Here is a 23,551-nt window from a genome sequence, read left to right on the forward strand (position 1 = left end):
CTTACAGCCCTGGTTTTATGGTCCCCTGTGAATACTCCACAGTCCCGTTTCTGCCCTCACCACTCCTCCCCCCCTCCATCAAAGTTAGAGCTTAAAGGCAGAGAGGTCCAGCTGTATTAGGACCGCAGGGGGAGGGGAAGGGGCTGCTGTGTTGGCCGATGGAGGTCTGCTGCAGGATCCTGGCCTGAGCGTTTTTACTTGACAGTGTTAATCAGGGCCGGTGAACTCTTCACATGAGTGTGATATATAAATGGTTTATAAAAGAAGATGCCTCTTAAGTTTATACTAGTAAACATGAGCTTAAAGTATAGTATCTGCTTTTCCAGGACACATGCTTTTATTTTCTGCTTTTAAGTGCTGCTTCGCTTAATTTCTGGTAGCCCTGGCTGCTGGAGTGGAAGTCTGATCCCTGACGGAGTGGCCCGACACACAGAGCGCTCCTCTTCGGTCTGCTGAGTCTCTGGAATCTACCGCCTGCCTCTCCTGCTCCAGGGCTATTTGGTATTGATACAAGAAATCAGTTGTAAAGCTAGTGGGGGATTGTGAAATACCAGTGAATGTGAAACTCCAGAAATGATAAATTTTAGTTGCCATAATGCAATAGTTTTTGTTTTTTGCTTTTTTTGTTTGTTTGTTTTTAACCGGGAAGTTTTCAGATCATATATTGTCTGGCCTTCGTTGGAAGTTATATGCAGCAGCATATAGAATGCAATGAAATAGACGTGCAGATACATACTCTGGCTCTTATGTCCATTTTGATAAAGGCCTTGAGAACATCCCCAGTGTGTGGGTTCTGAAAACAACTGAGACTCAGTAGTTCATTCCTTTCATCCTCACCGGTTTTCTAAACTGCGGCCAGTTTCAAAGGAAAGCAGCAGCACATTCAGCACGTCCTGTGTGAGCCCAGCGTGTGGGGATGGTCCAGATGTGAGCTCTGTGGGCCTCGACCACTTTCTTTCCATGTGGACATGACTTCCCCGCCTCCCCCAAGCATATCTTGCCATTTCCTGTGGGATTTGGTGTGCACTTGTTTAATGATTGCTCACCTGGTACAGAAACACATGCGAATCTGGGGTGCATGCTTCCTTTCCTTGAGCAGGAATGAAGGGGCCGCTTGGGTCTCTGCTGTTCCTGTGAAAAGTGTCCGAGATACCACCCCGAATCCTTCAGTGGAGACGGCAGCAGAGCAGCGAGCCGGCTGTCTGCCTTCCTGGGCTGGGCTTGACGGAGCTGGGGAGGGGCCCTTCTAGTTCCTGCAGTGGGTGAGCAGAGTGGGCACTCAGACCCTTCTTTTAAGGTTTCCCGAACCTGGCATCTGTGTTGGCAGAATATTGTGCATTTGGGTTCTTTTCACCAAGTTCACAGCAGCTGGAAATTGGAAGATACTTACATCTATTTTTTGGTGAAGATTAAAGGTATTTTTCTGTTTCATAACACATGTTCTCAGCATGGATTTGTTGACAGAATGAACGATTTCTAAAGAAATGTGTATATATATTTAAAACCCTTCAGTAGTGTCTCTTTTACTCCTCCCTACCAGACTGGTACAATGATTTCGGGGATCTTCTCCCAGCATGAAGTTAATCTGATGTTGCTTGTTCTGGATTTGATGCTGCCTCGTTTTGTTCACAGGCTACTAGTAGTTTATTTGGTTGTTGCCCTCATATGCTTTCCTCAGTGGTGTAATTTTTGTTTCTCTAACGCCCTGGACACAATTCCTGATTATTTGGGAATTAGCTTCGTCATCATTGTAGCTATGCACGCTCAGTGGGCCAATCCCTGATACTTTCCTATGATACCCAGTTACAGTAAGTATGTTTCTTCATTTGTGTTGTTAAATTCCAGCTTGAGTGGAGAGTTCATGACCCAGCTCTCCAGTTCACAGTTGGTAGTCCAAAAGGCTGAGGACTCAGGCTGGGTGGCTCAGCTGGTTGGAGCATTGTCCCGTATACCTAAAGGTCACAGGTTTGCTCCCATCAAGGCACACGCCTAGGTCGAGGGTTCCGTCCCTGGTTGGGGCATGTATGGGAGGCAACCAATCCAATCAATGTTTCTCCTCCCACCTCCCGCCCTTCTCTCTAAAATCAATAAACATATCCTTGAGTAAGTGTTTTAAAAAAAGGCTGAAGGTTTAATCAGCTAGTCCTGCAATTTTCAACCTTTTTCATCTCATGACACACATAAACAAATTATAAAATTCTGTGGCACACCCAAAAGTATAATTTTTGCCAATACAACAATAAAAAATAGGTGTAATTGTGATTCATTCACAGCGGACAGCTATTGTGTGGTCTGTTGTCATTTCTTTATTTGACAACCTAAGGGAAAAGAGGTCAGTGCCCCTGACTAAATAGTCAGGTATTACATGTTGTTACAAATTCTTGGGGCACACCAGTTGAAAATCACTGAGCTAGTCTGATACTGTATAAGCTACTGTTTCCCAAGTGCTGGTCTGTCCTTTTTTAAAGCACAGTTTCCTAGGTATGTCTGTGGAGGTTCTCACTCAGGATGTCTTGATTTAGACCCCAGGATTCTGCTGTTTTTAGAAGTTCAGGGAAGATTCTGGTGTGTGGACGTCAACTGTATGCATGATATAATGACTGTGGCTTTTAATAATGTTTTTCATCTCTGTTGGCATCTCAAATAATTTTGGAATGCTTTATTGCTTCAAATGGAATGTATTTATCTGAACATTCTGGGGGGAGGAACATCAGTCTTGCAGTTGGGGACCTGGGTCTAGCCTCAGTGTGAACTTCCATGAGGTCGGAGATACTTGGTGTGTCTGGGTGTCAGTCTCCTTCATACTTCCCGGATTTCTGACGTGCTTGAATTTAAGGGCTTTGCCTGTCATTTGGAAGGAATTGTAGTCATCGTTACTGTTCACTGATGGGCACTGCCTGGTCTGGTTCGGTGAGTGCCCAGCCACTCAGACAAGACATTAAAGACAGCCTGTTTCTCAGGAGAGCAGGCAGCCAGATCCAAGACCATCTCTATTCCTTTCTCTTGCCGGTGCCACCCTCCCAGAACAGACTGAAATAAAGCATTATCCTGGGTAGCAAGTTCTTTGTTGAGGTTTCTCTTACAGAAAATTCAAGTTGTAAGTCTAACTTTTTCTCTACCAAGCTGGGGCAGTTTTCACCTACTGGGCCCTTGGTGCCAGCTAGGGACTCTCGTGACTTTGGGCGCAAGATGTGGCTGAAGTCGTAGTTTAGGAAGCCGATCTTGCACTGCCTCACCCGCTTCAATAAACCTTTTGTTTCCCGGAACTTACTGCTGGAAAGGGACGGAACAAGTTATCCTCTTAAAACTCCAGTGCTCAGCCTTTGCAGAGCATCAAAGTGTACGAGCCCGTGCTGCCCCAGCCCCACTGGGCCTGCCGAGTCAGGCTGTCTGGGGCGGGGTCGGACGTGTGTGTTCCCAAACTTTCTGTGTTGTGTCTTATGCACTAAAATTACTTCATTAGGTTATACATGATAACAACATTTTAATCTGGTTTTCAAGGAATTTCAATACAAAATCGGTAAGATTTAGCATGTCTGGTTAAAAAGTACTTCTATAAAAAGAAAAACTCTGGTGATTTTTTTTTTTTTAACCACAAGCAACATTCTGGGATTCTGAATACAGGTTAATAAAGTTGTGGGACGTGCAAAGATAACCATGAAAGAAGAACACATTTGATATGGGTTTCAAAATATCAACAGAACATATGAAGGGAACCAAGGATCAGCGTGGATCCTGGCTCGTGATGCTATTTGTGAGTTAACTAGCTTGGAAGAAAAGTAAATAGTATGTGAGAGGGAAAAAAATAGAAATTCTGGAAATGATTATTAATGCTGAAATTTCTGCGTCTAATTTTGGAATGCTTATGTCTGGAGTTTCACATCCACAATGAAAATGTGTGTTTCAGGTTTGTGGAGAAAAACAGCGCTTCGAGAAGCTGATGGAACATTTCAGGAATGAAGACAATAACATAGATTTTATGGTGAGCTATTTTAGTACCACATTTAATAAAACAAACTCAATTTCAGCACTTTTTCCTAAATCCACTGATATTTTTATATATTACACATACATATGTATGAACGTTACAAAGGACAGGAAGTTGAGCATAGCATGCTATGGGTCCAGTCTAGACTGTCCCTCTTAATCTGTGTTTTCCCTTCATGGCATTTAAGTCCAGTTGTGTTTATTCCACACTCACTACGGTATAGGCCACAAGTACTGATTGTTTGCAGCACATCAAAGGCGAGTCCGTGCACTTGGGAAAGGGGAGTTAACGTGTGGTGCGTGTGCCTGCGCTTGCCAACCGTAGCTGCCAGTGGCGCTGCGTGAGAATCCTGTCGGCAGGAAGTAAGAATCTTGACCAGCTTTGCCTTTTACGTGACCCGCCCGTGGCCTTCTCCAGACAACATTCGCACAGACTGGGGTGCTGTGGTTTGTGGAGTTGCCTGTGTGCCTCCTCCACGTCAGCATACAGCAGTGATTCTCCCTTTCCCTCTCGATCTCTTTCCCGCTCCAGTGGTTCTGTGAAGGCACAGTTACACTGTAGATCCCCTTACAGGGTAAATCCCAGGCAACCACGTGGGGTTCAGCCGCAGGACTATATCATCTTCCCAAACGAACAGCAAAAGGAGTACGAGCACTTCTGATTTCATACACCTAAGCTTAATCCTGGACTGAAGGTGGACTCCGCTAAAGAGAATTCCCTGAGACAGATGACCCTCGAGTGCACCCAAGTTGGCAGGCTTTCTCTGACCTCACCCAGGAGACGTGCGGAGCTTCCGCACCTGGGAGACCCTCACCTGGGCTCACTCTCCCAGGTCACCCCAGTCAGGTCTTACGCTGCCCACTCTTCTAAAACCCTGGCTTAGGCCGCCAGCCAGAGTTTCCATTTGAATTGCCTCACTGACTAACATATGAAACACAGCTCTGCAGATTTCTAACCTTTTTATGTAAAACATTATTTTCTGGGTCCTCAAATTTAATATGCAGCATGGCCCTTAGCCCTTTCCAGAATCCGTGAGAAAGATGAAATCTTTCATACAGAAGGCGTTCTGTTCCATAAAGCATATGTATGTATGCTTTTTAAAAGGTAAAATATGAATGTGAAACAAGGAATACTTTACACTGACTTTTTAATTCTTGCTATTAGGAGTTTTTTGGGGGGGTGTTTATGGCTGTTTGCACTGATGATAAATATGTGAAGACCTTATGCCCCGGCTCACCTTACTAGTTTCTGTTCTCGGCCTCATAAGGGAAACTTGTTTCTTCAAGCTGGGGCTGCAGACTGGAGGCTCCCAGGCTGAAGCCAACCTGTGGGCTTGTGAGTTAATCCACCAGTGATGTCCTTCCACAAAAGAACTTGGAAGTTGTGCATAAAAGTACAGATTTCTGGTTTTCTTAAGCTTAAAATTTTTCGTAAGACTATAGGCCCCTGTTCTTGCAGAATATCAGCGGCAGGAGCCACGTAGCCCCTCTTCCCTTAGTCTGAAGATACACTCCCAGTCCATCACTCGCCATTCCCCATTGTGTTGCGCATGGCCACCTCCCTCATTTATCATGCGTGCAGGATCTCTCTGTTGTTTGAGTTTCTGCTAAAATTATAACTACAAGTCCTTTCAAACGCCTGCACTGTTTACAGACAGGGCATATTTGCTATGAGTACACTTATTCATACAGACGTGCACTGCGGAACCTTATTTAGAGGCTGCCGGCCCACGAGTAGTGCGTGCTCGATTCTCGTGTCACCTAGCAAATAGCTGCCTCTCAGGCATGTTGTAAAGCTCCACAGATCATTTAGACCTGCTTTCAGAAGAGAGGTGGAAAGATGCCAAAATCCTACCATATTTTTCTTCCAGAAAATAAGGCTTTTCATAAACTGCAATTAAGGGGCATAACCTCCCAAACAACTTATTCCTTATAAAATGTAAATTCCTCTAACATAGCACAAAGTCTTTTTATGTACTTTTTGGTGGACAGAAGAAAACAAGAAAGTGACCAAATCTTTTTTGGCTTATTTACCCATAGCACCTGCAGCACCTTTTTAGTAAGGTGCCATAGCACCTCCTTGTCACCTGGAGGATCGACACATCTTCCAGGGATATCCAGTATGTAGTGTACTCAGGGAAGAGTCTAATGTGATAAAAATAATTTTAGAAAGATAAAGGAGAAACGGGTGGGGGAGAATGAGGTGATTTTCAGAGTGAGCTTGAATCTGGTACCACAGTCATTTTGCCTCCTTGCAGTAGGCTCTGTTTAACTGCAGAGGAAACACATTAGTGAGATGTTTTCACAAGAAATAAATTGACTACCACTGTTACAAGCAAAATAGATCTGTTGAACTCTGAGCTGTTTTACCAAACTGGGGACTGCTTTTCTCTGTGGGCCACTGATGCAGTTGTGGGTAGAAAGCAGTAAATCCAAGGCTTCTGTGAAATGGAAACAAGTTGATTATTTAAAATGGAAAGACAGGCCCTGGCCAGGTAGCTCACTTGGTTAGAGTGTTGTCCCGATACGCCAAGGTTGTGGGTTGCATCTCCAGTCAGGGCACATGCAAGAAGCAACCAATGAATGCCTACAGAAGCAGAAAAACAAATTGATGTTTCTCATTCCCTTCTTCTCTCTCTAAAATCAATCAGTAAAACATAATAAAAATGGAAAGGTGGGTCAGAGATCCTGAAATGAACCTGTTGGTATGGTGGGGCCCACAGTGAGATTTTAGAAGGGATTATAATAAAATCACCTGTGCTTATAGGAGATTTGAATGTTTTATAATAACTTTTATATTTTCTACAATATATCTGTAATAACTTACATAGTTTATTCTACATACCTATAAGAATTTTAATGGCTCTACTGAGATATAATTCACATACTCTCCAGTTTACCCATCTAAACTATATGAATCAACATATTTTTAGTATATTTGTAAGGCTGTGCAGTCCTCATGGAAGTCTAATTTAGAAAATTTTGTCTCGGCCCCCCCCCACCCCGGGGAATCCTTATACCCGTTAGCAGTCACTCCCCATTTTTTCCCATGCCCAGCTCTAGGCAACTACTGACCTACTTTCTGTCTCTGTAGATTTGCCTCTTCTGGGTATTTCATATGAATAGAGTTATATACGTCATCTTTTGTGACTTTCTTCACTTGCAGCGTGTTCAAGTTCATCCATGTTGTGGCACATATCAGTACTTCATTCCTTTTTATTGTTGCATAATATTCCACAGCATGGATGTATCACAGTTTTTTAATCTGTCAGTTGATGGACATTGCCCCCCCCCTTCGGTTATTATGAGTAATGGTGCTGTGAACATTTGTGTACAAGTTTTTATGTGGGTGTGTATTTCCATTCCTCTTGGGTGTATACACCTAAGAATGAGATTGCTGGGCTGTTGTAAGGGCCTGTTGGACTTCTCGCGGTGGCCGCACTGTTTCCTCTCCCCACCAGCAATGGATGAGTGTTCCAACTTCTCCATGTTCTCATCAACACTTACTCTTTCTTTTTGATTAAAGCCAATCTGGTGGACATGAAGTGGTATCTCATCATGGTATCTATATGACTTTTTAATTTAAAAAAAATATATAAAATATTTTTAAAGACCCAATGAAATGAGGGAAAGAGACATTGGTAAATGAGCTTAGATTTATGTGATTGAAAGCATTCATTGTGGTTAAACTGAGCAAACAAGTCTGGAGCACATCTAACCTGTTGGCGATTTCATTTCAGGTGGCCTCCATGCAGTTTATTAATATTGTAGTCCATTCAGTAGAAGATATGAATTTCAGAGTTCACCTCCAATATGAATTTACCAAGTTAGGCCTGGATGAATACTTGGATGTAAGTATAAGTTGAAAGCTTTGGCTCTAATGTAAGACCTGATTTATTGCCTACCTACCCTCAAAGATACTCTTCCATAGTGACTAAGGAACACGTAAAGCTCTACGCCGTCAACTTAGTGTGCTGCTGGTTAAAAGGAGCCGATCCGAGTGATGCACTCTGCCAGAGAGGCTGGATGCTTGCAGACCTCCTGGGACCTCAGGCTGTCCTCTGCGGGCTGTCTTTTAGTGCTCAAGTCAGATGACTTCTTGTAGCCTGGCCACAGCTTTCCTCTGCTTTTGAGCTTGTCTGGGTCAAGTCTCAGTGCACCCTTCATTTGGGCTGTTGGGCAGTTCGCATTCTTGGCTACTCTGGGGAGCCTGACTGGGCGGGGCAAGGCAAACCCAGACTGCTGTAGACTTACGAATAATTGCTTAGCACGTAAAAAAAATAACGAGGAAATGAACACTAGAGACTTCCTTGTGTAGTTGTTAAATTCTGCTTAAAATGTTTATGGCTTTAGAAGTTCTGCTTGTAGTTCTTGGGAAAAGGAGGTTAAAGTTTCTCTTTCTCTTGCTCCCTTGCAGAAGTGCTCAGCCAGTTCCCTGATGTTCTTCAGCTTAGACACAGAAAGTTGATGTGATGATTCTAAGGACTTGAGTAGCTCTGTGTGCACAGGATGTACCCTTCTCCTTTCACTCTTTGGCAGTTAGATTTTCCATTCTCTATAAGAATGGTTCATTTGACCTTGGAAGATCACTAGTGAGTTCAGGGGCCTGTCTTCCTTAGGGGTGAAGCCAGGGAATCACACATCTGTCCCCTCGGTTTATTGTTAGGTAGAATCACAGAATTGGTTACTCTGGAGCTTGTGTTCTTCCTTCTCAGACCAGCTAGGCTACTCTTGGATAGACTGGCCTAACGCTGTCTAAAGACTGCTCAGGGAGAGGCGTGATGGATTTCCATTAAAGAGTTGTTTGAATTGTTTCCCCATTTACAGGCCCGCTAGTATCTTTGACAGGATGTTGTACTGAAAGGCGTTTTTCTGCTTTGAGACCAAGGTTTGTCTATCCTCTTTCCTCACATGCTGTGAGAGTAGCAGTATTTGAGCAGAGTTTGGGTGTCTAGCTCCCTAAGGGTGTTCTGGGGTCAGTTTTGCAATGGCCACACAGAGCTCGCTTCAGTCTCCAGGCACAGGGAGTAACATACTAGCACCTGTTGTTCATTGTGAATCCGTGAAAAGTCCTTCTAAACTTCTCCGTTGTCTTTTCTAGACTTTGCCCTTGCTCAGAGATCTTTTTCATTTCTTACTCACAAACTAAAGTGGAGCATACTCTCTTCAGAGCAAGCTCAGTTGTAGGTTAGACCTAGGAGAAAATTTGTTTTCCTGAGAATTTATATAAAGTAGAATTCCTCATAAAAATTTAAGACTTTTTCAAAACTCTCTATTTCTTCAACTTCCTGGTTGTTGGTTCTGGACCCTGAAAAATAGAAGTCATTAGAAGAATGATATTATAAGCATGTAATATATAAATGCTTCATTAGTCCACAAAATCAGCCTTGTTGCCCTAGCCAGTGTGGCTGGGTTGGTTGGAGCATTGTCCTGTAAACCAAAAGGTTGCGGGTTTGATTCCCGGTCAGGGCACATACTTAGGTCGAGGGTTTGTTTCCATCCTAGGTGCATACAGGAGGCAACCAATTAATGTTTCTCTTTCTCCTCCTCTTCCTCTCTCTCTAAAAAGCAATAAAAAAATGTTCTCAGGTAAGGATTAAAACAAAGAAAACAAACAAACAAACAAAACCCCAGCCTTGTTAAGGAGCTGTTGGTTTGTTCTCTAAGGGTTATTGGCATCATGCATGTGCCAGATACTACTCTAGCTACTTACCTGCTTCTCAGGGAAAGCCATACTTAGGTCACATCTGAGGAAGACTCACTGGTTTATCTGACCTCTAATTTCACCTTAGAGTTAGTTGACTTCCTTTGGAATGCCTGGCCCTGGAATGCACACAATGGGGGGAAGCTTCCTGATCTGTGCTTTGGGGAACCCTGAGCTCCTTGTGTTGGGACATTGTCTTAGGGAAGTAATTGTGGAGGGGTGGTTTCTAGCAATTTGTGCTAAAATAAGCCCCAAGGCTAATATACTCTGTCAGTGCCTCCCCTGCCTCCCACCTAACCCTTCCCTGTAACCCTTTCCCCATCTAGAACTACCATCACTGTCTAGGCAAGTGACCACCCACTCCTATCTCTTCTCCTACACAGATACCCCTCAAGTTTTATGTCACCTCTGACTGTTGTTCCCCTTCAAAGCTGATTTTAATTTCTGTTTTCCTGATTTCACCTGTATCAAAATGTTTTAGGTTGGAATATAAGTGGATACTTGGGGAATATATGCACAGGAAGGATTAGGGAGGAAATGCGTGTGTATTTGGGAGAGGGTGTTTGCCGGAAAGTAATCTGATGGTGCCCTCTTAGGTGGTTACTCCCTAATTCTCTTCAGGAGGATGATGCATCAAACCCTCCCTTGGAAAAGGCTAGACTATTTGGAACAAATTAAAATATGTAGGCTGTTGGGTAATTGTGTTCTATTGATGTTTTCACAGATACGCTAACACCGCCTTCTCTCACACTTTGATTTTTAGAAGCTGAAACACACTGAGAGTGACAAGCTGCAGGTGCAGATTCAGGCTTACCTGGACAACGTATTTGACGTGGGAGCTCTGCTGGAGGATGCTGAAACCAAGAATGCAGCCTTGGAAAGGGTGGAAGAGCTGGAAGAAAACATCTCTCATGTAACTACTTCTCAGAAAAGGGAAAAAATGTCTGTGTTTCAACTTGGGTGTAAAGCAGAATAAGCATCAGCTCTTGTGACAGGAAATGAAAGGGCATGTGGGGATGAGCTGGGACTTGGGATAGAGGGCTAGCAGAAGCCATACTGGGTTCTTGCAAAGAAGGCTGGTGCGTTACTGCAAACTAAGTGGAACCCGTGGCCTTGCCTTAGTTCACCTGCTCAGCGTCTGCCGAACCCAGATTCCTCTGCCAGCTTTGTTTTCAGCACAGAGAGTTACATGATTGGCATTACCCAGAGGGAAGTACAACTCAGATGAGTGAATCTGGCCCAAGGCAACTAGGTATCTCCTGAATGAGAAATCTTCTACCAAAGGTGTCCCCACAAGCCCTTGGACAGGGGGTCTGGTGGCTTCATGACGCATGTCTTCACATTCCAGCCTGGTGGCTTCTCCAGTTCTAAATACATTCTTTTCAACGAGAAGCATTTTCAAAGGAATTAGCGAGCTTTCCCGTATAACCTCCTCTTTCGAGCAGTGTCCTCTGAGTGCAATGTTCACTCTGTGTCAGGGAAGGGGCTTGTTTTCCTTTGAGGGGGCTTCCTTGCCACAGACCCAGTTGAGAATGAGTCCAAAGGTCTTTTGAGGTTATTCACTTGTTCATCCATTCAACTAATATTGTAATATTGCAAGTGTGAACAGAAAAAACAGTACTGCTTAGAAACCCAAGCATTGTGAGGACTGGAGTCTTTTAATGGATCCTGAGTGACAGTGAGTGGTCTTTTTTTGGAGGGATATTATTTTCCCCTTTGAACATTTATTTTCCTCCACGTTTTCTTAGTTGCTAGTATTACATGCATTTACTGTCCTTTACCTTTTCCCATCAGTCTGTAGATGGGCATCTCCGTGGTTCCTGGTTAAGCCACCTTGCCAAAATTCTTCCCTTTGAAATGCTACCGTGAGGTCTACACCCAGGTGACAGGTGCTTGGGAAGAGCATTCACAGGCTGGTGTTTCTTCCCTTAGAAGATTTGTATTATTTTCTGAATATGATGAATGTAAATCTCTACTCTCCCCTCTCCCTGCCTCCCTGATTTTCTTCACTTGTGATCTTTTTCAGTGGGCTGTAAGAAATCAGAAGCTGCTTAGTTCTAGAGCCTTTTGTGAAAAGTAACTCTTTAGCACATGGCTCACCCTGTCCTCCGCTTGAGGCCTCGGCCAGCATTGCATGACCACCCTTCCGTAACCCACTTTTGTAGCGGCCACCTGCTCACTTGAACCTCCCCTCTAAAATGACTTCTATTATCTGGGTAGTTTGGATCAAAACAAGCAGTAGTATTTTTTTCAGTTGGTTACCTATGATAACAGAGCCAAGTTTTCTGGATCAACAGTTTTCAAAGACTTTTGCCTAATGGCCCTTCTTAGGGAAGGAAAGGTGCACTTCTCTCTTCCCTCACCCGTTGTTCTCCAGCCCCAGCTGAAATGGAGAGAGACACACTGTATATGTGGAAACACTAAGGAATTAGCTGTATGGGTTTTATTAAGGATCACTTATAGATGAATTCACTCTAGAAACAGATATGTATCCGGAACCATATTATAAATACTAACATTTCTGGAAAACAACCGGTGGAACACACGCAAAAACCCTATGGTCTTTGAGCTCTGCTTTCTGAGAATGGAGAACCTGATCAGAATGATCCTGTTGTGACCCAGCTTCCTTTTGAAAACTTTACAGTTGTCGGAAAAACTGCAAGACACAGAGAATGAAGCCATGTCCAAGATCGTGGAACTGGAAAAGCAGCTCATGCAGAGGAACAAGGAGCTGGATGTTGTTCGAGTGAGTGTGATGATGACAGCCAGCCCAGATGGGCATTGCGGGGAGTGTGCTCCAGCTTCAGTCTAGTGGTGCCTTCATGTCAGAGGAATGCACTGATGTAGCGTGTTTACTGGAACCATTTCAGAGGTGATACTCCAAAGAAAAGTACACGTAGTTATGGTCTGCGTACACATGTGCGTGCAATCAAATACTTGGGGTTCGCTATGTTCTTATCACAGATTTGGGGAGCAATAATATTTTCCCATCTGGACAAGTCAGAGTTCATTATGTGGATCACCTATTTCACTGGAAATAAAAACACAGCACAGATTTAATTCACGCCACCTATTTATTTTTAATAGAACTTAGATTTCTTTGTTTGCTTTGCTTCTACTTGAAACCAGATTTTGGTGGTTGCCATGGAAATGGTGAAATCACAACGTAGGTGAGACCTAATGGCATTCACCAAAAGAAAGAAAGAAAAAAGAAAAAAGGCAAAGCAAAACCAGTCCATTTTTATTATCAGATAATCGCAGCTATTTTTTTTGGCATTAGTATTGTTTTACCTTACACACTAGGTATTTATGGAGTCCCATCCGTGTGTTGAGAATTGTACGGAACATAAAATCACTAAAATGCCTGGAAGGCTTTCAGGCAAATGGCTTGCCTTTACACCACCGTTAATGAAATGGCACATTTTGTGCGATGGTTATCATGTCTGCGTGTGTTGCTTGATATTCTGACATGTCCTACAGTTAACTCTAGGAAATTTATTTTCTGGCACACCATCGAGGCAAAGTTGTAGCATATGGACTCAATTCAAGTTCAGCATCTCAGATTATTAATAATAGACAGGGTGTGAAGAATGTTTCCCTGCCTGCTGGAGGTTTGTGGTGAGAGATCCCATGTCCAAGGCCCAGCAAGTAAGTTCCATAAAAATCCTTTCACTGGAACCTCTGTGGGCCCCTTATAAAAGGAACCAGGACGGCCTTTGAATTGAAAATTGTAACTTCTTTGTTTTCTGCTAAAACCTAGACAGAAATAAGTACTTGGTGGAGGGAAGCTGTGGCCTGTGGTGTTAACTGCATTACCAAAGGGAAAGTGCTGCAGCAATTGCTGTCCGGAGCTCGGTCCAGGGAACACTGTGAAGGCCAGAGGAGTCCATTCGGGAGCAGTCAGCCCCTGGCTTCTCCGCATTAGATTATTCCATGCTTTGCAGATTTTTAAACCCACTCTGACTTCTGTCCAAGTCTGATTTAGGGCCCTTTTTGTCCACTGTTAGCTGATATGTGTCTAAGAGTTAAAATGAATTTTAAAATTAGTGAAAGGAAAACATGCTACGCCACCAGAATCTCCCCAGGATGCTCAAAGTCAGCTATAAAACTATTTTGGGGTCATCTCTGCCTTGTTCTCTCCACCTGCGGGGAAGACCAAGTCAGCTGCCCTTACTGATGGGAAGAACCGCAGTGACAACAGGAGTTGCTAACATACATTGCACGCAGTACCAGGGAACAAATGATAATGAATGGGACTTGATAGGTTCTGGCTGAGTTCCGTAGAATTCCAATATATGAGTATCCTTTTTCTATTTTTTTTTTTTTTTTTGGTTATTTTTCTTTATCCTCAGTTTGCCAGTCTGACGGTAAGAGGCATGCATGTCATGCGAAGACAAACTCTTGACCATGGACTCTTTTGCAGGAAATCTACAAAGATGCAAATACCCAGGTTCACACGTTAAGGAAAATGGTCAAAGAAAAAGAAGAAGCTATTCAAAGACAGTCTACCCTGGAAAAAAAGATTCACGAACTGGAGAAACAAGGGACCATTAAAATTCAGAAGAAAGGGGATGGGGACATCTCCATACTGCCAGTCGTGGCTTCTGGCACATTGTCCACGGGGACAGAAGTGGCAGTGGGTAACTTTGTGGGACCAGTAACAGGGGCTGCCTCCTCGGGACCCTTGCCCCCGCCTCCCCCACCACTACCTCTGTTGTCAGACGCACCTGAAGCAGGTAAGAAGCCTTGGCAGGAGAGCTGAGGGGGTATTGGGGTGTTTGTATTTATTTGTGTGTGACCCACTGCCATTTATGTCCTTCGCTGTTGTTGGCATGATCTTTTACTTAACTGATTTTAAGAACTTCTTACATTTTGAGACTGAGGTTATGAATCTTCATTTCACATGTGTTGCAGGATATTCCTTATTGACAAATTTTAGTCTTTGGAACAGGGTGTGTTTTCTGATGCTTTGTGTGCACATGACAGACACGTCACAGGGAAAACCATTCTCCTAGTTTCAAAGTCAATTTGTTTCTTTTCTTTTGCTAGTGCAAAATGGTCCAGTAACACCACCTATGCCACCCCCTCCTCCTCCTCCTCCCCCGCCCCCTCCCCCCCCTCCCCTGCCTCCACCACTGCCGGGTCCTGCAGCTGAGACCATACCAGCTCCTCCTTTACCACCACCCCTCCCTCCTTCTGCACCCCCGCTGCCTGGGACTTCGTCACCCACGGTGGTTTTCAACTCAGGATTAGCAGGTAAGAGCACAGAATTAAGACTCAGGTATTTGTGTAATAAATATTCATTTGTTTTGCCTCTGGAGGGTTAAAGCCATTCTTTTGAAGTCCAAGTCTTTTGAAATTACATGTATCTCCTCTTAGTATAAGAACCATCCTGCTAATATACAGGGGAAATTGTCGTGCACAGAAGGCATTTTTGTCTGAGTACATTTGTCACTCTCTCCCTAGCAGGAAGTTCTGGTCTCACACTGTCTTAGCACCGTCTAGAAAAGGGAAGAGAGACAAGTTCCTTCTCAGGGATCGGTGCATTTTCACGGGGTCAGCAAACACTTCTGGACCTCTGTTATAGTCAAAGCTCTTGACACAAAGTGATTCTGGTGCTTGTGGCTCTTCTTACCTTGCAGGTATTTGCAGTATCACCTAAAAATGGGGAAAGTGCCTTTTTGTGCAGTTGTCACACGTGGACTTGCAGACATTTCTTCTGAGCATTTGCGACATCAGAATTCACTGTAGTACAATCAAATTTTAAGGCAAAGTATTGCCATCAGCAGTATCTCCATGCCTTGAAATGCTTACATATTATACATGTTGTCTTCCTGCTAACCGGGAAAAATGCAGCATCCTTACCCCACCAGAAATAAGACAGGGTGGGTGTGGGCAAGAAGAAGACAATTGCTCTAATGCCTTGAGCAGTATAAGTTCTTATTTTAACTCAATGAATGTTCACTCTTCTCTGAAACACTGCAAGCCATTTTCCTGGCCATGGAGTGTTCTCCTGGCATTTGGAATTGCTCTGAGCTGTGCCGCGCTGTCCCTGGGACACTGGGCAGTCTTGCTTCCTCATCCACTGCAGTCCCTGGCAAGGTCTCTCATTTCTGCTGAAGACCCGCCCTTCTAACACTCATCATTTCCAAGGCTGCGGTCATTCTCAGAGCCCGTTGCCCCAGCGGTCTTGGCTGTAAAGATTTCTGAGTCTCCGTCCCGTGGAGTGTCCCACCACAGCCTCCCCAGCCTCCCGCAGGACTGATCCATCCTGGGTGACCGCAGCCCTTTGGGCACCAGAAGGCTACCCGCAGCAGACTCATCTCTCATCAGATCCACGGTGTTTACCCCCACCCCAACTTCCGTAAAACTGTCAGTCACACACGGGGTGCCTGTTCAAATTAATGTTCACAGTAGACCAGTGACTTGTTTTAGCCTTACAGGGTCTCACCTCTACCTCTTTCTTCTAGAACTTTTATTGCTTCTGAAGGGTAAAAATTGAAAGTGTGTCATTGTGGAACCGTTGGCCTTTGGAATATAAACAAACAAGTAAACCTCCTAACCAGCCTCAGGAATCTGCCCCATGGACAGACTGTTCTCAGCGACTGAGTGTGGAACCGGTCACCACCATGTGCACCAGGCTCGCCGCTCAGGCTTGGCCCCTGAGCCGCACGCCACAAGAGGTGGCTGCTGTGGGGTCTCTCCCGTGGCCCCGCGCCCTTTCTCTCTGGCAGCACCTCACGTGTGCTGCAGCCTCCACACGCACTCACCTGAGCTCTAGCCTGGAACTCAGGCCTGCCGCGGCAGAGCGGCAGAGCCGCCAGGCTGAGAGGTGTAGGTCCAGGTCCCTTCTGAATGGGTCTCGTCCTCCCTGGTTAATTTTTTTGCCTGCTTAATTTTAACAATTTATTGATCCTATTGCTTCCCGCAGTTTTGTGGTGTGGAACTCTGTTCCGTGGACTCTACCCACTGCCCCCTTTAAAGTTGGTATGATTGAAACTTGGCCCCTTTGTGTCCTGTGCAATTTAGAGAACTGTAAGTGGGACTGAAGAAACTCCTCTTTAGTGCTGTAAGTGCCCTTTAAATAATTACAGGATGTTCTCTTTTACAAGACATAAGGATTGTAAGATCCCTTATGAGTGTTGGTAGCTTGACATGGGACCATTTCTACAAGGCCTTTAATCTCTTTTCATGACTCATCTTTAACTTGGCCGTTAATGCTCAGTGGTTCTAGCCCATGTTGTGGGATGTTTTGCCAGTGTGTTCAGTAGCTGTGTCTGTCTCTGTCTCTCTCTCTCTCTCTCTCTCTCGGGAACCAAGATGCCAGACAGACTCAAGCTGTCCCAGCAGAGGTAGAGCTGAGATGATATGCCAAGGGCTCCTGGGCATATCATCAGAAACCAGAAACCTGTGACATCACTAGGTCCCTGGATCTGCAGGCAAAAGGATATCTGTCCCTTCAACAGGCAGTGAGCAAGTGTGTTCTTGGTGGCCAGACTGTGGCCAGGAAGAGGTCCCCTAAATTTACTTAGCTGACTTGCCTTTGCATTTCACAGAGGAAATATTAGTGCTGTGAAAAGTGCATTTGAAGTATGCAGCTCACTTCCTCGAGTCTGTGCTCGATGGACCTGGCTCCCATTCCTAGTTAGTTCATCTGCGACAGACTGCTGGGCAGTGTGCGCCTTGCCGCCTCTGTGGCAGAATGTGCTCTGGAACTTCGCTGTGAGACGGTGGACTCTGGCTGATTATTTTCCATTGAAGAATCGTTCGTATCTTAAGGAATACTTAGCACAGTTGAATATGGCTGTTTGGGACCACCATAATGCAATCATTTTCCCCCTCTTCTAAAAAGGATTATATTTTAAACCAAAACAAATGAGTCTTCAAGGAAGGCCCGAAGGGAAATGAATTTTTGGCTCTGCGCTGCCTTGTGAAATGTGTCCAAGAAGCATGAAATTCTGTGCGAAGAGTGTGTCAACTGCTGAGCCACTTGCTTCTAACCGTATCTAATTTTTTTTGTATTTCCTTTGTTCTTGCTGCTTCCACAAAAGATGGGCCAATCAAGCTTTTCTGTAGGTTGCTCCTCACTGAGTGTATTGAGTATTTGCCTTGTGCTCCTGTTGGTCACACTGTGCCTTGACGTCCTCCACTCCATCTTTCATTGACCCATTGCATTCGGCTTTGTGTCTGCGGGAAGTCTTGGTGTTGACTGGCTGTTATTCCAGGTTTGCCCACACTGTTTAGTTGGACCTGTAGAAGAAATTATGGCCCTTTAAGCAGACATCTTGTATCGCGTGTCACATTCTCCTCCCGCCTTGAGAAAAGGGCTGGGTTTTTTTTTCATCCCTTTTTGTTTAATCTTCACAGTCAGATCTAAGGCCTCAGCTCTAGAGGCCTTATATAAATCCAAGAGGCCTTGGATTTATTCTGTGAGACAAAAGAAAGCTCCACAGAACAAGGAAAAGCTGCTGGGTGCCGTTTTTCCATTTCCCTCCCACTGGTCTCCCTTAGCCTGAACACTGTAGGTCAAGGTCACCCACAAGCTCCTTCTCCTCTGACTCCTCCCACTCCACCATCCATTCCCCAAAGCCAGGACAACCTCCTGAAAAGAACTTTTTTTTGCCTGTGTTCTGATTTCAGGCTTATTCCTAATTTTGCTAAAAAAAAAAAAAAAAAAAAAAGTAGGGTGGCTGCAAAAGGAATGACCTCAGTGAGTGTCCCGAGGCCTGCATGCCTGAGGAGGATTGGTGGAACCAAATGTCACTGACCCCTCACCTCAGATTGTGAAAACATCCCCGCACAGCCCCTCCTCCTACTCCCCCACTTTCCCCTCAACATCACTGAGGTCCCGCCAAGGGGAGGGTCTGATCCTGCAGCCCATGAAGGACATGGGTTTTCCTGGGCAGCGTAGGCAAAGATGAAGCGCAGCAAGGAGTCCAACACTGTCGGCTCGTAGGGACTAAGGTGTCACCTTTGGTCGTGGAAAGGCCTGCTCCGGCAAAGCTGTGTTTCTGTGTTGCTGCATGCCTTTGTGTCAGTCTGTCAGATGACATTCCTGCTGTTTACTGTGGCCTTTGTAACTCTGGAGGAATGAGAGGAGCTGTCTGCCTCCCCTTTCCAGTGACCTGCCACTGAGGCAGGCAGCCAGGTAAAAGCCCAGGTGTGTTTTGTGTTTTGTGTTTCTGTTGTTGTTGTTGTGCACGGAAGTCCTCCTCTTCCCTTGCTAATGACGGCCGGCGCAAAGCTCCCAAACGGCACAGTGGACATCCTGGGATGGGTTTGAGGAGGAGAATATTCTAACTTTAAATGGTTTGGGAAGCCTTCTCTATGATATGCAATTAACTAATGGAATTTTTAATGGGTTGCCTTTTTTAGCTCATTTCCCAAAGTAAGAGGAGTTGGCACTGACCCCTCAGCCCCTCAAAGATAGAGCCCTCCTCCCTCTCTCCTGAGATGTTTTCAGTATTTTTAGTGAGTTCATCCACACCTTCTCATCACACACAGCTGACCCCAGAGGAGAACTGGCTCTTCAGTGGGGGAAGGGACTGCGGCCATTCTCAAAAAGCAATACAAATCCTGATTTCCAAGTATCCCCTTCTGTCTTAAACATTTTCTCTTTGGGGCCATGCATGGCCCTTCATCTTTTTGAAATAACTCAGCAGCCAATATAATCTCCATTATCAAAATCATCCCCAGGAATGCACTGCTTTGGCTAAGAGTCAGCATTCTTGATGTTACATTCTTGGTGGTGTAGAGAGCTGCTGTCTGCAGTCTCCAATCATCTTTTAAAATTTGTTCGGAGATATGTGTGTTCTAGAACCAAGAATTTAGGATGTCAAAATCGGGCTCATGCTCACCAATTTCAGACTGAGTCACACAGAGTATTTGCCCTCTCTGCTGTCTAGTAACATTAATAATAATTTTTGTTCTCCAGTACTTTGTCCTAGGCATTGTTCTAATATTGTGACTATAATGCAACAAACAGTTGCTGCATTAAAAAAAAAAAATTGGCTCCTGGCCTCAGATAAGTTTAACACAGTGTCGTGTCAGCCACTCAAACAGTGACCTCGCATTGCCTGGCCAAAGCCACGTGTAATGTTTTAAAGCACTCGGGCACCCCTTGCCTCCTTCCTCCAGTGTTCAGGTGTCATCTACAGGGACTGTTGTCTGATTATTCTTAAGGGTCATGGGGTCTTGGTGGAATCTTGATTTCCTTCTCTCTGACTACTGCAGCTGTGAAAATTAAGAAGCCAATCAAGACGAAATTTAGAATGCCAGTGTTTAACTGGGTTGCCCTGAAGCCAAATCAGATAAATGGCACGGTCTTCAATGAAATTGATGATGAGCGGATACTGGAGGTATCTTTCTTGTTGGTTAGACATGTGGGGCCTTCTCTGTGCAGCAAAGCCAAAATGGGTGTGCTGTTATTCTGGAAATTTCAGTGATTAAAGTGCTAGTGTTTTCAGTGCTCTGATGTAAAGAAAAGTATATATAGTCAGAGGATAAAATTGGACACTATTTTGAAAGGTGGTTCTAAAGTATGTTTAAAAAATTGTTAAAATGAAATAGTTTTGAGCATCTTCAGTATATACCACAAAATATACATGGTCTGTTCAGAAGGTATCCAGCCATGTAACATGAAAAAATAGAGACATTTTTTGAAGATACAAGCTATAAGAAACATTGGACAGTGATGCCTCAGTCTCCTTCAAAGTAGGCACCTCAGGACCTCACACAGTTCTCCCAGTCGCCATCAGCTGCGCCATCAGCTGCATCAGTTGAATCTCATCAAAATGAGATTCAGAAAAATACAACAGCATGATTTTAGTGTTGGGAAAAGCTGGAAGTAGCAGGGCGCCAAATCTGGGCTGTAGGGGGACTGAGTCACCTGGGTGATGTGTTGTTTGCAAAAAAAAAACTCTGCACAAGATGTGATGCGTGTGTGGGCGCATTGTTGTGATGAAGCTGCCAATCACCAGTTGCCCATAGCTGCAGGCTTCTGAGTCATCCAGATAGTTCCCTCTGAGGAATGTTCAAGCTTAACACAAAATTTGATGCAGATTCCTTGCTTTACTCACTCAGTTATTTTGAATGTGACATAGCACACATGCCCACTCAACACTATCTACCACCTCCACTGACTAGTACAGTGAAGTCGTCATTGTTCACGCATGTGCATTCCAGTCCACTCTCCTTGGCTGCCAGGTCACATTGATGTGCAAACCATCCTCGTTATATTAACAATGGCTGGACTTTTTCTGGACAGACCTCATGTATATCTGACACAGTATCTGCCTTAACTTATAAAAGGGCATAAAACTCTTTATTAAATTATAAGTGAATAAGGATTTAATAGTCACACTCACACTCACTAGCTGGTTTGATGGATAGTTTTTACTCTGTGGTGGCCTTCTCTGCAAACTAATTATTGAAAGGCATTTGAATTGGCTGGTGGGATCATTTGTCTCCTTTAGATGTTCACGTTTGTATATGTGGCATAAGTCACACTTAAATACAAATAGGCAAATAGAGCTGGCCATGGTCAAAGACAAGTATTGAGTAGAAAAATGAAGTTCGTTGACACTGAAGAAGCTGTCTAAGTGGCAGCTTCCTGACTTAACTTTTAAGTATAATCCATTTGTCCTTTCTTCCCCAGGATTTAAATGTGGATGAATTTGAGGAAATATTTAAGACAAAAGCCCAAGGTCCTGCCATTGACCTTTCTTCAAGCAAACAGAAGATATCACAGAAGGGATCCAATAAAGTGACGTTACTGGAAGCAAATAGGGCCAAAAACCTTGCCATAACCTTGAGGAAAGCTGGCAAGACTGCCGATGAGATCTGTAGAGCTATCCATGTGTAAGTTCAAGGCTTTCTGGAAAACTGTGTTGTAGTAAATTCAGGATCAGAACAAGAAAGTTAGGCATTGGTAGGTGACATAAATAAGTCCAGAAGTGAGGCAAGATCTAAGGTAAAAACGATGGAGCAATTCTTAATACCCACACAGCAGAGAATCTCTCCATTACATATACCCAACTTTAGAGTTTAATAAAATGTTAACGCAGAAGAAGTGGACCGGAAATTCCCCCTGGGAATGCTATGTTAGAGTGAGTAATCACTGTGGTTGCAGAGGAATAACAATGGGATTGTGACATCTATTACTTGGCCTGCTCTCTTGTGTAGGTCTGCAGCAAAGCTTACATGAAAGGGACCCTGAGTGGGGTGTTGCAGATGCTAAGGAAAGGAAGATAATATCAGTTTCCTCTGGAGTATTTGAATTTTAGGCAGATTTGTTGAATACAAATTTGATGGCATTTCTGGATGATAAAGTTCGACACCAGATGCGCATGTGATAAAGACGCATATTTTAATTTATAATAATAGGAATGTGATTGCTGTTGCTTTTAGTGCTGCCAGGACATTTTCAACAAAGTTCAGTGGGGTTTTTTTTTTGTTGTTGTTCATTTGTTTCTTTTCTTTTCCTTTGTTTTTATTCTTGAATAGCAGGGAAGGCATTGGTTTTATTTACTTCATTGTTAGAAGAATATTTCTACTCTTCTTATGGTCACGGTCACTTTCAAGTGTGATAAGAATGCTGTTAGATGTTTGAGGAACTAAGTATTGTGAATCAGCATTTCATCAGTTTTGATCACGGATTCCTACAGCAGTGCATGGCCCTGAGAAAGCATTTGTTCCCATTTCATGTCCTCAGCCAAGACCACAACCCAATAGTCTCATGCATACTACAGTCTAATTTCTGCTGTTGAAATCTGACATGTACTCTGGTTTTTAATTTTTGTATACCTTGTTTGTCCTGATGATTAATATATAATTATATTATTGTGATGAACAAAGGTTGTTGGGAGAATAAAGTAGAGATGGTAACACATACTTTGCCTGTTCAAATCGAGCATACACCCACAAAAACCTGCTATTCCTCCAAGGGATGCATACAATAAAGCCAAAATATCCATATGGAGTAGGCATTTGGACACATTTTTTTTCCCCTAAAAGAAGAAAATACATACCAGGTTATTGGTTAATTGAAATATTTGACAAAGTTCGCCTGATATTCTGTAATTGTATGTATAATAGTAATGTCCCAATTAGCAGTATGTAGCATTCCTAAAAATCAGTTGTGCTTGAACGACTTAACCATCGGATGCTTCTGCCTCCCTCTGCTGCCTCCTGCTGTCATTTACTGCTGAGTTCTAGAGGCTTAGAGCTTTGCTAACAGCTTAAAAACTGGTGTGATGATGTGACAAAGCCCAGGTTTTCAGGAAGGACCAATGAGGGTATTTGATGCACAGTCAGGAGCCAGTCGTCATGTGGGGGCGTTGTCACCATCCACCCGTGAAGAACAGACTTGGTGGCTCATGAGCTGGACCAGATGGGGGTGTGGTGGAGAGGGGAGGGGTTCTTCTCCCCGACACTGACAGGCTCACATCTGTCCTCAGATTTGACTTGAAGACCCTGCCTGTAGACTTTGTGGAATGTTTGATGAGGTTCTTGCCAACTGAGAATGAGGTGAAAGTGCTCCGGCTCTATGAGCGGGAGAGGAAGCCCGTGGAGAATTTGTCGGACGAAGACCGGTTCATGATGCAGTTCAGTAAAATCGAGAGGCTCCTGCAGAAGATGACCATTATGGCCTTCATCGGGAACTTCGCCGAAAGCATTCAGATGCTGACTCCTGTGAGTGGACCGACTGGCCGGGGAGGGGTCCAAAGAGATGTAGACTTGTTTTCGCTTGTTTCCGTCTCTCTCAGAATTGCATGTGGTGTCGTGGGCTCTGAAGACTCCTTCCCAGGACTTTCTGGATTCCATTTTTACTCCAGCCAGCCTTTTCCCATTGTGTGTGCT

At 44.2% G+C, this 23,551-nt stretch overlaps 1 protein-coding gene across 5 annotated transcripts in view; it reads left to right on the plus strand.

Moving 5' to 3' along the window:
• Positions 1 to 23,551, plus strand: part of FMNL2 (formin like 2) — a 297,278-nt gene that overhangs the window by 255,894 nt on the left and 17,833 nt on the right. For all 5 annotated transcript variants that reach the window (XM_024579927.3, XM_024579929.3, XM_024579926.3 and 2 more), the window contains 9 exons: positions 3,908 to 3,982; positions 7,728 to 7,838; positions 10,455 to 10,604; positions 12,336 to 12,437; positions 14,115 to 14,427; positions 14,741 to 14,947; positions 19,925 to 20,049; positions 21,348 to 21,550; positions 23,149 to 23,383. In XM_024579927.3, coding sequence (XP_024435695.2) covers positions 3,908 to 3,982; positions 7,728 to 7,838; positions 10,455 to 10,604; positions 12,336 to 12,437; positions 14,115 to 14,427; positions 14,741 to 14,947; positions 19,925 to 20,049; positions 21,348 to 21,550; positions 23,149 to 23,383 — 1,521 coding nt within the window. The remainder of the gene's footprint in view (positions 1 to 3,907; positions 3,983 to 7,727; positions 7,839 to 10,454; positions 10,605 to 12,335; positions 12,438 to 14,114; positions 14,428 to 14,740; positions 14,948 to 19,924; positions 20,050 to 21,347; positions 21,551 to 23,148; positions 23,384 to 23,551) is intronic.

The sequence above is a fragment of the Desmodus rotundus genome, chromosome 2, assembly GCF_022682495.2.
Source record: "Desmodus rotundus isolate HL8 chromosome 2, HLdesRot8A.1, whole genome shotgun sequence".
NCBI lineage: Eukaryota > Metazoa > Chordata > Mammalia > Chiroptera > Phyllostomidae > Desmodus > Desmodus rotundus.